Genomic DNA, 12826 nt, shown 5'->3' on the forward strand with positions numbered 1-12826 from the left:
AATCACCTCCTCTTTGGTTAACTTGTACTATGTCCACTATACCAAAATTAAAAAAAAAAAAAGTGTGTGTCCATATTTTGCAATATGTCTATACAACGTATTTTTTTTTCATCCTGTCTTCTTATACTATAAAGATGAGAGTAAATGCGTTTGTTCAAACTCCTTTGTGTTTTGCCTATGTAGAACCCTGAACATGTCCTACATAGCGCAATGTATACTACCATTTTGGTTAAACAACTTCCTCCACAAAACTTAATACAACTGTGATTATAGTTGTCCAATGTCACACTGTCCCCTTGAAATATGGTGAAACATTGTTTACAAGACCCACATTTTGTGGTATTCCTAAAAGTGGACATCCTAATGAGGGGGCCCCTTTTTAAGATGCATTTAATATTGATGTCTATTTGTTTACCTATATGTTTACCAGATAAATATAACAACAGCGGAAATAATGGGCAGCCTAATATAGTAGACAAGAAGACAGAGGTTACCAAATTTGATAGGACATGTATATTGAAATATGGTAAACATATAGGAAAAGTTAAAAAAATTTTAACTGACAATTGGTATATTATATCAGTAGACCAGGATATAGCCCCCATTTTAGGAAATAGCCCTAGGTTTGTTACTAAAATAGACATCAATATTAAATGCATCTTAGAAAGGGGCCCCCTCATTAGGATGTCCACTTTTAGGAATACCACAAAATGTGGGTCTTGCAAACAATGTTACACCATATTTCAAGGGGACAGTGTGACATTGGACAACTATAATCACAGTTGTATTAAGTTTTGTGGAGGAAGTTGTTTAACCAAAATGGTAGTATACATTGCGCTATGTAGGACATGTTCAGGGTTCTACATAGGCAAAACACAAAGGAGTTTGAACAAACGCATTTACTCTCACCTTTATAGTATAAGAAGAAAGGATGAAAAAAATGCGTTGTATAGACATATTGCAAAATATGGAGACACACATTTTTTTAATTTTGGTATAGTGGACATAGTACAAGTTAACCAAAGAGGAGGTGATTTTAATAGCTTACTTTCGTATAAGAACTATGGTGGCAGATTTATACAGATGCTTCTGCTCCAACAGGTTTAAATGACACAATTTCCATCAAACCACTACTGGCTGTCAAATAAAATTAAATATGATTATAGATTGAATTTTTAACATGATAAATTGGATATGACATTTTTATATTTTTACATTTTATAGTACATATTTTCATATATTTTTTTATTCAGTATAGATTTACAAATGTACTGTTTCTATGGAATGGCAATGGGTGTTGTCAGCGCGCATATTATTACAAATGCCATCAAGCTATTAATGTGTATATATTTCTTTAAATTTCTTGGGCTGAATTTCAAAGGAAATGGTGCCAAAAAAGTTTTATAATGAGTTTTTGAATGAGTTTAGGTGTTCTGAAGAAGCTTGTATGTATACAAGTGAAAGCGCTTAACCAGTTTCTGTAATACAACATTCATTTTAAGCAGTTTTATGCCGTTTATATATCCTTGGTGGGATCGTGATATCACAGAATTGAGAGGAATTCCCAAGACACGGAGAAATACTCGTGCACACTGTTACTGTTGATTTCATTATTTATGCTTATGATATGTGAAAAACTGGTGTTATTCTCCAAAATAAGCATCATGCTGTGTTAGTATGTCTGGTGTCCTTATGTTACTAAGATGTCCTGATCACCCTTATTAAGGAGAATGTATATGTCTATATGATGAATCATTCAAAAGACGAATGTCACAATAACAAGAAAAAACTGTATAAGACACTGAAACTGTATTTGAATTAAAAAGTTAAGATGTCTTTTTACAGGTAGGGGAGTTCCTCTTTTTTAATAAATGACAGTTATCTGAGAATAAGATTTAATAATTATGTCCATTCTGAGCTTGTCATGTTTTTGTAAATAACTCATTCATTTTCTGATTGCCCTCACAGTCCAGTGCAGGATCATGGGGGAGAGCTGGAACCTACCCAGCACTCAGTGGACTTGAGGCATAGAAGCCCATCTTCATTGGGTTATCAACCCATTTCCGAATGCGCACACACGCACTATCACACAGTTTGCACACCTAGTGCAATTTATAGGATCACCAGTTCACCTATGGCATGTTTGTAAGATGTAGAAAGATGTCAGAATGCATGCCAAAAAAAAAAAAACATGGATACAGGAAAATATACAGATTCCACACAAAGCCAAGAACTGAACTGGAGAACCAATTTCCATGAGGCAGAATCACTAACTGCTGCACCATTGTGCCTCACCAATAAAGGCTTCCTTAAAACATTGTACCTTGCATATCAAGATGAACTGGTGTGTGCGTGTGTGTGTGTATTCTTAAAATGTTAAGATGGCTGTTTGCATTAATGTCACTACTGTCGAATGGATAAACCTGTTGTGCATTGAAACAGTGTTCTTTCGGTTTTAACTTATTCACTTCAGTGGAGTTCAGGAAGTTTGCACTGCAACGTCCAATGGGTGGAGCCTAAACCTTTTGACAGAATCAAATTATGCCCTCACATTTCAAACAAATATTCACATCTTAGCAACCATAGGGGTTATGAAAGAAGTATAAATGGCAAACTCATCAGCACAAACTATTTTTTATAGTGGTAGTAATCTTTAGGTTCTAGGTCTTAAAATTTTTTATAAGTCACAGTAAACACAGTAACTATTTAATTTGTAATATTGTGTAAACAACTTACAATATCTCAGCAACCACTCAAGTTGCACACATAATGTCAGCAGCATTTTATTCATCTAGCTAAGAGCTTTCATATGAGGCTAACGAGTTCTGTTGATGGTACATATTTGTTGAGATATTTACAAAATGTGAAATTTATATCTACATAAATTAATATAGTAAAAACAACAGATGTTCTTCGTGTTTCACTGCTGCAGTCATCACACTTGGGTTATCCTGCCAGGGTAGCCCTCAGACGGCCCGAATACCAGATACTTCGTATTTCTGCGTTGGTTTCTGTCACTTCAAGACTGACGCCAGGTTGTCAGTGGTATAAAAACAGGCAGCTGACGCCATTACATCAGTCTTTCTTGCCGAGGAGCCCGAAGCAGAAGCAGTTTGCACAAGTGCCGGTCGGCCGCTACCTGAGTTTTCGTTTCCGAAATTGAATCTTCCTAAAGTCTTCTTAAGCTAAGTAGCCCATTGGAGATCCTTTTTTTCTTGCTCTAACCAATGTCAGAAAAAGTTAACAATTGTCTCGTCTGTGGAAAGCAAATACCACACTGAGATTTCCATTCTTACTGCATCACCTGTTTAGGCCCAGACCACGACGTTCCTTGCTGTTGGTTTTGTGCTTTGTTCAACACCCGAACTATTCGTCATCGGGCCCTTATTGTAGCTAAATACTTTCATTCTCGATCTCCATATTCCGAAATAACTTCGTTAAGCTATCCGACTACCGATCTTCCGAAAAAACGTAAGGATAAAGACAGAGATAGACCGCACAGATCCAAAACTGCCGACGACGCTTCCATTAAGCTAGTCGCCAGTTCACCGGTACACAGTGAGGTGCTTTCGCACCACCTGATGCCTGTTTTGATGGATTCGTAGGCCACTAATGAGACCCGTTCAGAGTCCGGTATGCCGCGAGACTCTTCTTTGACTACGGAACCTGCAGATGGCTCTACCTTGGATGGGTCCGGAGCCACTGTGTAGGCACCGGTTTCTGAGGAAGTTCTTCACATTACTGATATTCTACATAAACCGACGACTTCTTTTGCATCTTCAGTTCTTTCTAAAACTACCGAGTTTCTAAGGCCAAGAGAATGAGCTACGCCTAAATAACCGACGACCCAAACTCAAGCGCCTGCTTCCTTGCCACAATCTCAAATGCTTAAAATGGCAGAAGACCTGATCATGCTGATTAGGGGAAGCCAGACTTTCCCTGCTAAAAGAAAAAGAGACTTGTTCCCAACAGCTTTAACTGACCAAGAGTCCGATGACTCTGAGGTTTCTGAATATGAAGACATGCCCTTATCTGCCTATGAGGATTCAGATGCATAGGAATCCATTCCTTCTGCTTCCCCTCCATAGGATTTCTCTTTTGGTGAAACCGCACATACTTTGAGAGAACATTTCCACTGGGAATGCCAGGATTATCCTCAGTCCAAAAAGAGACTCAAGGAACTTTTAGATTTACCACAGCACAGACCCTTCGCTATCCCTCTTGTTCTGGATGTTGTGGATGATGTTTTTAAGGAATCCAGTCTAACTCCTGATAATTTACCCCCTGCTCCAAGGAAAGCAGGTACTACAGAGTCCCTGACTCTCACAAATTTATTTTCAAAAATCCTACTGTTGACCCAGAGGTCATCTCCCAAGAAACTAAAGGAATAAAAGCAACTACAGCCAAGAATCTCACCCCTTCGGACAGGGATTCCCGAGCTTTAGACAGATGGGGTAAAAAAGTATACATTTCTGCAACTCTCGCCATTAAAGCATTGAACTGTCAGTTCCACATGCTGAAATACCAGCAACATACTATGGAACTTATTAAGCAAAAATTGTCTACCTTTCCAGACTGTACAGAAAATAAAGAATTACAGGAGCTTATGCATTCTGCAAGTCAAGTCAGCAAGCATACCCTGCAATGTGGGTTTGACGCCCTAGAAGCATCTTGCAGGGCAGTAGTCACAGGTTCTGTACTTAGAAGGCATGCTTGGCTTAAGGAGCAGACCTTGCCAGACCATGTCAAATCAAAATTGTTGGACGCTCCTTTGAACAAGGACAATCTGTTTGGCACCAAAGCAGAAGAGGTTTTAAAAAAGATGGAAGAAAAGGCTAAGTTTATACAGACAATCAAAGATTTTTGCAAGTGCAGCCTCCAAGATTCAGTAGGCATTGGCCCTCGAAACATTGGTCCTTTCCAGCCCCCTCTAGGCCATCTTAAACTAGACCCAGAGGAAACAGACCCCCCCCAGATTACAGTCTCAGGGTATGCAGAGATCTAAGCAATGGATTACCTCCACTTCTAAAACAGGGAGTGCTAAGCCACCCCCTTATGGAAAGAATTCCCAATGACTTCTCAACTCCACTCCTCACCTCTGCCCAATTGCTCATGCCCCTAGGAGGATAACTTGCCCACCATGAAAAAAAAGTGGACCTCCATCACCAACAATCGATGGGTCCTCAACATACTATCCCAGGGGTACAAATTTTATTTCCACACGCTGCCAACCCCAAAAGGGTTCCCAGACCTTCCTCCAAACCAGTGGGCAGAGGCACAAAACCAAGTTCAGTCCCTGCTCTCTCCATAAGGGCAATTCAGCCTGTTCCTGCAGAACAGATAGGCCAAGGTTTTTACTCCAGACTTTTCCTAGTACCCAGAAAAGAGGGCACCTGGCACCCAGTCTTAGATATATCCTTTCTAAACATAGATATATCCTTTCTAAACACCTTCCTGCTGGTACCAAAATTCAAAATGCTCACCCTTCAGCGGCTTCTCCCTATGCTGTCCAAAGATGCCTGGTTAGCCACCCTAGACCTAAAGGAGGCCTATCTGCACATCCCTATCAGGGACTCCTGCAGGAAATATCTACATTTCGGGGTAGGATCTATGCATTATTAGTTCTCTTCACTTCCCTTTGGCTTATCCACTGCTCCCAGAGTTTTCACAAAATGCCTGGTTCCAGCCATTGCGTATTTCAGACTGAGAAAGATTCAAATATACCCTTACTTGGATGATTACCCGATTCTGGCAGACAGTCAGGAAAAGCTGTTGTAGCACCTGACATTTGTAAAGGACCTTCTAATCTCCCTGGGGTACACTATCAACGAAAAGAAATCAAAACTAGTCCCCAGTCAAAAAATTGTATTCCTGGGAGCAAGCTTGGACACAGCATCCCAGATGGCATTCCTTACTCCAGAAAAACAAGCCTATCTGACAAGCTACTTTGCTCAAATGGCCACCAGAATCCAGTTATCTGCTTCATGGCCTCCTGCATTCTACTAATTCCATATGCCAGACTGCATATGAGGAAACTTCAGTGGTACTTAAAAAGTCTTTGGTGCCAACAGTCTCAGTACCTGGAAACTGTCATACCTATAATACCTTGTCTCAGGACAGAGTTTCGTTGGTGGATAGCAGCATGTAACCACAACAAGGGACTTCCCTTTACACAATCTCACGCTACCCAGACCCTAACCAAGATGCATCAGACTATGCCTGGGGTGCACATGTGGGGATGGTAGGTGCATTCAGGGCCACTGGATCCCAAACCAAATTCATCTGCACATCAATCAAAAAGAGATGCTAGCTGTTCAGCATGCTCTTTCACATTCAGGTCCCTAATCTCACCGGGGCCCCTTCTAATAAAAACCGACAACACCACAGTGATGTGGTACATCAACAAGCAGGGGGGAACCCACTCTGCAGGCTAGCCATGACCCTGTGGAACACGGCCTCAGCTAAGCATATTCACCTGCAAGCTCAATTCCTACCTGGCAAATAAAACTCTGGCAGACGACTTGAGCAGAAATCTCCTAGACCCACACAAGTGGCAATTAGACCATAACACCTTCAGCCTTCTAACCCAGAAATGGGGTACCCCGAGAGTGGACCTACTTGCCTCCCTCTACAATCACCAGCTCAGCAAATTCTGCACCAGGGTACCTCACAGTAAGGCCTGGAAAGTGGATGCCCTATTCTTCCAGTGGGCAAACTGCATTTCCCCCTCTGCCTCTTCTTACAAGAATACCACTCAAGATAAGGCAGGAAAGACCAAGGGCAATCCTGATTGCCCCAGACTAGCCATGCCAACACTGGTACCCACTACTGCGCAGTCTGTCACCGGTGCCACCATGGCACCTACCCCAGATCCCAACCCTCCTCACTCAGCAGGAGGGACAGATCTTGCATCCGCAATTGCAAACCCTGAACCTTGCAGCCTGACTTATTCCTTGAATTCTTCTCCAGTGGTCAGCCTAAGCAAGCAGGTGCTGGACATCATTCGTGAAGCCAGAAGACCCAGTACAAGGAAATCCTATACTGATAAGTGGAAAATGTATTGTTCCTGGATTCACTCTAAAGGAGCAGATACAGCACAGCCCTCCTTACCTCTCATCCTGGATTACCTAGCAGACCTACTCCACAGAGGCCCATCCTTCTCTTCCATTAAGATCCATGCCTCTGCCATCTCTGTTCATTACAACACTGAGCCACCTCTCTTCTCTCACCCTCTCATCAAACAGTTCCTGAGAGGGGCTAACAACTTAAGGCCACCAAGAAGAGCCCCCACCCCTGCTTGGGACCTTAATTTTGTGTTGGAAATGCTCACGCTACCCCCCTTTGAGCCTGCAGTGTCAGCAGAGTTAAAATTCCTCTCGTGGAAAACAGTCTTGCTTCTGGCCATCAGTTCAACTAGAAGAGTGTCTGAGCTACAAGCACTTATGGCTGTGGAACCCTTCATTATTTTTCATGCTGACATGGTCTCCCTCTGGACTAACCCTACTTTTATGCCTAAAGTGATGTTGAATGTGGCTCTCAACCAATCTATCAATTTGCCCACCTTTTTCCCTAATCCTCAAAATAAGGGTGAAAGAATCCTGCACTCTTTAGATGTGCACAAACAGCTCAGATTCTACCTTGATAGAACTAAGCCCTTAAGGAAATCTGACCAGTTACTAGTCAGCTTTGCACCAGGGGTAGAGGGCAAGGCCATATCAAAACAAACCATCTCCAAATAGATAGCACACTGTATCCATTTCTGTTACAAACACCATGGGAAACCACCCCCTCAGGGGGTCAGAACACATTCCACTAGGGCAACTTCAACCTCTACAGCCTTTCTCAGAGGAGTCCCTACCAGGGACATTCTGGAAGCTGCTACTTGGAGTTCTGTTCACACCTTTACCAAGCATTACCACCTGCCTATCTTTTCCAAATCCAGGACGGGCTTTGCAGCAGCAGTCCTGCAGGGCATACTAGCCAGCCCCAACTCTTCTTGACTGCCTCCACCCATTCTTCAGCTTTGGGAATCAACGCAAGTGTGATGACTGCAACAGTGAAACACGAAGAACATAGTACAGTTGTGTACACTTACCATAAATCTAGATGTTCAGTTGTATTCACTGTTGCAGTCCTGGTTTCCCACCCTCCAGCCCCCTTGTCTCACTCTCTCTCCTTCTCTATTTCTCCTACTCACTCCAACAGGGCTATTGGTATTTTCTTTTTACTGGTGGTGTTTTTTCCACCATAACTTAGCTCCCTATTTGGGGACTCCTGACATTTGGGGCAAGAAAAACTGATGTAATGGCATCCGACTGCCTATTTTTATACCCCTGACGACCTGACGTCAGTCCTGAAGCGACAGCAACTGACGCAGATATACTAAGTCTCTGGCATTCGGGCTGACTGAGGCTACCCCTGACAGGATAACCCAAGTGTGACAACTGTAACAGTGAATACACTCGAACATCTACACTTATGGTAAGTGTAAAAAAACTATACTTTATAATATCTATTTACCTGTGCTAGACAGAGGTCAAATATTAATGCAGTTAAGTTTGCCATTGTATAAGCTTTGAGATGAAATCTTTTAAAACCTTGTGCACATGGTTTTGGAATTATTGATGCAAGTATGAACAAGCAATAGTTGACGCCTAGGAATGTCAGTAGGAGGAATGCAGATTCACCTGGAGGTGTCACTCAAATGTAATGAATTAAAGTAATACCCAACTAATTTTGACACCCTTACCTAATTAAATATGTTTTAAACTAAAATCACTTCATTTTGTTGTTAAAGGTAATTGAGGAAATTGAAGAAATGATGCAGGAGTCACCTGACCCAGAGGAAGATGAAACACCCACACAATCAGATCGATTATCCATACTGTCTCAAGAGATCCAGACACTCAAGAGATCCAATACACTCAACAGTTATGAAGAACGTAAGCAACCTTGTATTAAATATACTAGATAACCACAGGAAGGTAGTCTAAAAACAAAAACAACGCTACCAAATCGCTTAACGTCAGAAAAGCACAAAACACTTTGTCATTAGCTTTCATCCACTTTAATGATCGTGAACTTCATCAGAATGATCATCTACCCCATCAAACTTCTTTTTATCACTTATTACATAGTCACATGTTACAAATCAATTAACATATAAAATGGCAATACTAAAAAATTAATTAATGCATAAAACACATCTATATGTATGTTAATATAAATGTGTATATGTATATATATACACTTTAAAAGTTTTTGTCCCATGTTAAAAAAATAAACATAATAGGGACTACATTAGTTGTAAAAAACATTTCAAATTGACTACTTCATTTAAACCTGGTTTTATGTCACCCCCCAACCTAATCTGCCAAATACTTTCTTTACATTCTAATCTAGTTTTAACATCACCAGAAAATTCTTCATTATCTATGTTGTCAAGGACAGAAAATATAAACTTTTTGAAAGATCTACATTCTTTTGAATGTCTAGCTAGTGCATTTTTTTCTTCTCCATTCTTTATGGCTAACTGATGTTCATATATTCTTCTTTTAAAACATCTTGTGGTTTTCCCTATGTAAAAACGTGTGCATGTAAGGCATTGTGCCACATACACTAGCATACTACTATTACAGTCAAAAAATTTTTTGTGCAAACCGTTCTATTTATATGTTTAAAATAAATAGAAGATGAATTACTGATGAATCTACATTGTCTACAGTTGTGACAAGCAAAAGTTCCCTTTTTTAACACAATCTGCTTCCTATTAGAACCTAACCCTGTGATGTTAAGTTGTCTATCTCGCCTTCATTCTTGCTGGATGGGATGGGTTCGGAGCCGATCCTCGGCTCCGACTCGGCCACTCTAAAAGCTCGAGAGTTGGTTCCACCGGCTCGAGGCTCCCCCTATATCCCACAATGCTAGGCGTGAGTTACCTCAGATCTCGTTTGCCGCTACAGCGATCGAGGTGTGTTTTCTACCGGCTCCAGGTTAGTGAAAGTTAGACTAGTTTAAATTCTTTAACTTAGACTAGTTTAGTGTAATTTTCTTCCCCACTTAGTGTAGTGGACTTACTTATCCCTTACTACCTTTAGTTTCCAGCCCCCTCCCTTTATAAAGAACATATAGTTCTTCCCTAAGGCCTTCGGGCCCTTCCTCCCTTTCCTTAGGGTGTGTGTGTGTTTACTTAGGGACTTTTATTAACTTACCTTTAGTTTTAAATAATTCCCTTTTAATCCTATCAGTGTAATCTGTGTGTGTGTGTGTGTGTGTGTGTTTTTGTGTGTGATTACACTTCAGGTTCCTTGAGTATGTCCAAGGATACAAAGGTCTCAGGCTTCAAGAAGTGTGACTCGTGCTGTCAGAAAATGTCTCTGACAGGCGGTCACACTTCTTGTGTGTACTGCCTGCAGGACTCTTGTGCTGTATGCCATGGCTTCAGCCCTAGAGTCCTGCAGGACAGAAAAAATAAACTCATTTTGAGGGGTTTAATTAAGCCTGAAGGTTCCCTTCCTGTGTCTTCTGGGAAACCTTCTAAGGCTTCTAAGACCTCGGCTCAGCTCCAGAGTCGAGGCCTAAGGCTTTGAAGCCTGCTGCTTCATCATCGGCTCGGGGCGCCGGCGAGTCTTTGACTGCTGTTTCAGTGGTTTCCTCTCCTCCGGAGCCGAGCATTAGAAGAAATGGGTGGGTCGCGCTCTCATATCATCGGAGCCGACATCGATCGAGGTCACCGTCCCTTGGCTCCGTTCATTCGGCTCCAGCGTCCCTGCTGTCTGAACGGAGCCATAGATCTCACTCCTCCAGGTCATCGAGGCTCTCAGATCACGACCTCCAGAGGGTAGTGAGTAGACTTTTGAAGTCGAGGCACTGGCCCAAATGCTCCAGAGTCCGACTCATCAGTCGATGCCTCAGCTTGTTCCCCTCCGACTCCTTTGAGCTCGAGCCGGGGCGCTCGGAACCGAGACTGTGGTAGCGTCGAAGCCGATACATTTGTCTTCGGCTCCGTCGTGGCTCCGCTTCCTTTGAAGAATCTCGGGAGCCATCTCTGTCGGTGCCGAGGAGGTTCTCAGCTTCTCGTGGGACCTCTGGCTCTGCCTGACAGGGGTGCATTCGAGGTCATGCGGTGTGTTGGAACCTTGCTCGACTCCACAGTCGGCTCCGTCCGCCCCTCCCACTTCGGTGCCTTTGGTTATGTCGACTCACTCCCTCATCCCAGACCGCAGAGAGCAAGCTCCTCAAGAATCCCCTGTGGGGATCTCATCCTCTTCCGAGGCCTCTCCTGAATTGGCAGGGGAGCCCCCTAGGAAGAGAAAGTGTAAGAGGAAGCACTTAGACAAACTCAGTGATGAAAAAACAAACTAAATAAATCAAAAAGTCGATCCAACACGCCACTGAAGACAAACCACAAATTTAATAAAATACACGTGAAGCTACCAAGTTTTGAGCAACTTCCTCAGACTAAGAAAGCTAATTACATTAACATATTTATACTCTCACGTCACTAATATATTCATTGAGAGTATCAATTAACAAAGATTATTAAGTTAAAGAACCCGTCATGTTAAAAACCAACCAAGTATTACTACTTCCACAGCTGACAACAGCAAGCAAGTTCCAAACACAAATATTTAATACATAAAGTAAAAATATATATATACTTGTCTCTCAAGAAATATATATATGTATATAAAAATGTATGTAAAAATAATGTAATATATGTTCTATAAAAAACATATAACATATCCTTAAAGTCAAGTTAAGCTCAGGTTTACTAGTAAAATTGTGTAGTATTTCATTGATGTTTTTCCAGTACTTGTAACATCCTGTAAAGTTGAAACATGTCACATTCTCTTGATACCAAGTCAGATCTCTAAATTACTAAATATCTTACCACTAGTATTATAGTATAATTACAGTTCAGAACAAAGATTTTTTCAAAACTAGTTAGCACTTAGGAAGCACTTAGACTCACCTGAGTCTGTCACCTCTGACACAGATTTAGAGGATTCCGAGGGTTCCCCACGTTCCCCTTCTGAAGATGTCTCTTTCGCAGACATTCTAGAGATCCTGAAACAGAGGGGAAATTGGCCAGCCCTTAACCCTTCGGAGGATGAATCTGTGTATCTTGAGGCGTTTGGCTCTCGCCCTTCCACCTCCTGGGTGTTTGATCCCCTCATGCAGGTGGTTGCAAAGAAGGCCTGGACGGCTCCTGATTCAGTGGACTCTACCCCCAGGAGACCCTCCAAATTTATAACGGCACCAACTGACAAGCAATTTCTCACAAAAGGTGTTTCTGTGGATGCTATGGTGGTAGCTGCTGCCACCAAGAAGGAACTAGCTGATCCTTCGGTGCCTGTCCATCCACCTAACAAGGAATCCAGGTCTATGGACAGGGAAGCGGATGTTCTCGTCAGCGACCTTTGCAATGCTCGCTGAACTACCTATGCCATTTTACTCGTCTTCAAAGGGACTTGATCAAGGAAGCGAGTGATATGTTGAAGGATCCCACAGCTGCGGGTTTTCAGGACAAGATGAACACTCAGCTGGCTACCCTGAACTCCATAGCTAACTCCTCCATGCGCCTCCTTTCTTATGCGGCTGATGGAGCGAGCAGGGCCAGGGACAGGTGTGGCCTTACGCAGGCACGCCTGGATGCGGTTATGCAACTTTGGACCCCTTTAAAACGTCTTTCACTAATTCCCCGTTTGATGGATCATCTCTTTTTGGTCCTCAAGTGAAAGAAATCTTGACTAGGTGCGAGACAGATGGCAAGACTCTTTCTGCCGTCGGAGTCCGTTTTCTACTCCTTCTAGGCCTTACCCCA

The 12826-nt window shown here is 42.2% G+C and overlaps 1 protein-coding gene across 2 annotated transcripts in view; it reads left to right on the forward strand.

Moving 5' to 3' along the window:
- The window catches only part of FEZ2 (fasciculation and elongation protein zeta 2), a 1097840-nt gene that overhangs the window by 770315 nt on the left and 314699 nt on the right, over positions 1 to 12826 (forward strand). For both annotated transcript variants that reach the window (XM_044059029.1, XM_044059038.1), the window contains exon 4: positions 8798 to 8942. In XM_044059029.1, the coding sequence (XP_043914964.1) occupies positions 8798 to 8942 (145 nt within the window). The remainder of the gene's footprint in view (positions 1 to 8797; positions 8943 to 12826) is intronic.

Source organism: Protopterus annectens, chromosome 1.part2 (genome assembly GCF_019279795.1).
Source record: "Protopterus annectens isolate FY-2018-M chromosome 1.part2, PAN1.0, whole genome shotgun sequence".
Classification (NCBI taxonomy): domain Eukaryota; kingdom Metazoa; phylum Chordata; order Ceratodontiformes; family Protopteridae; genus Protopterus; species Protopterus annectens.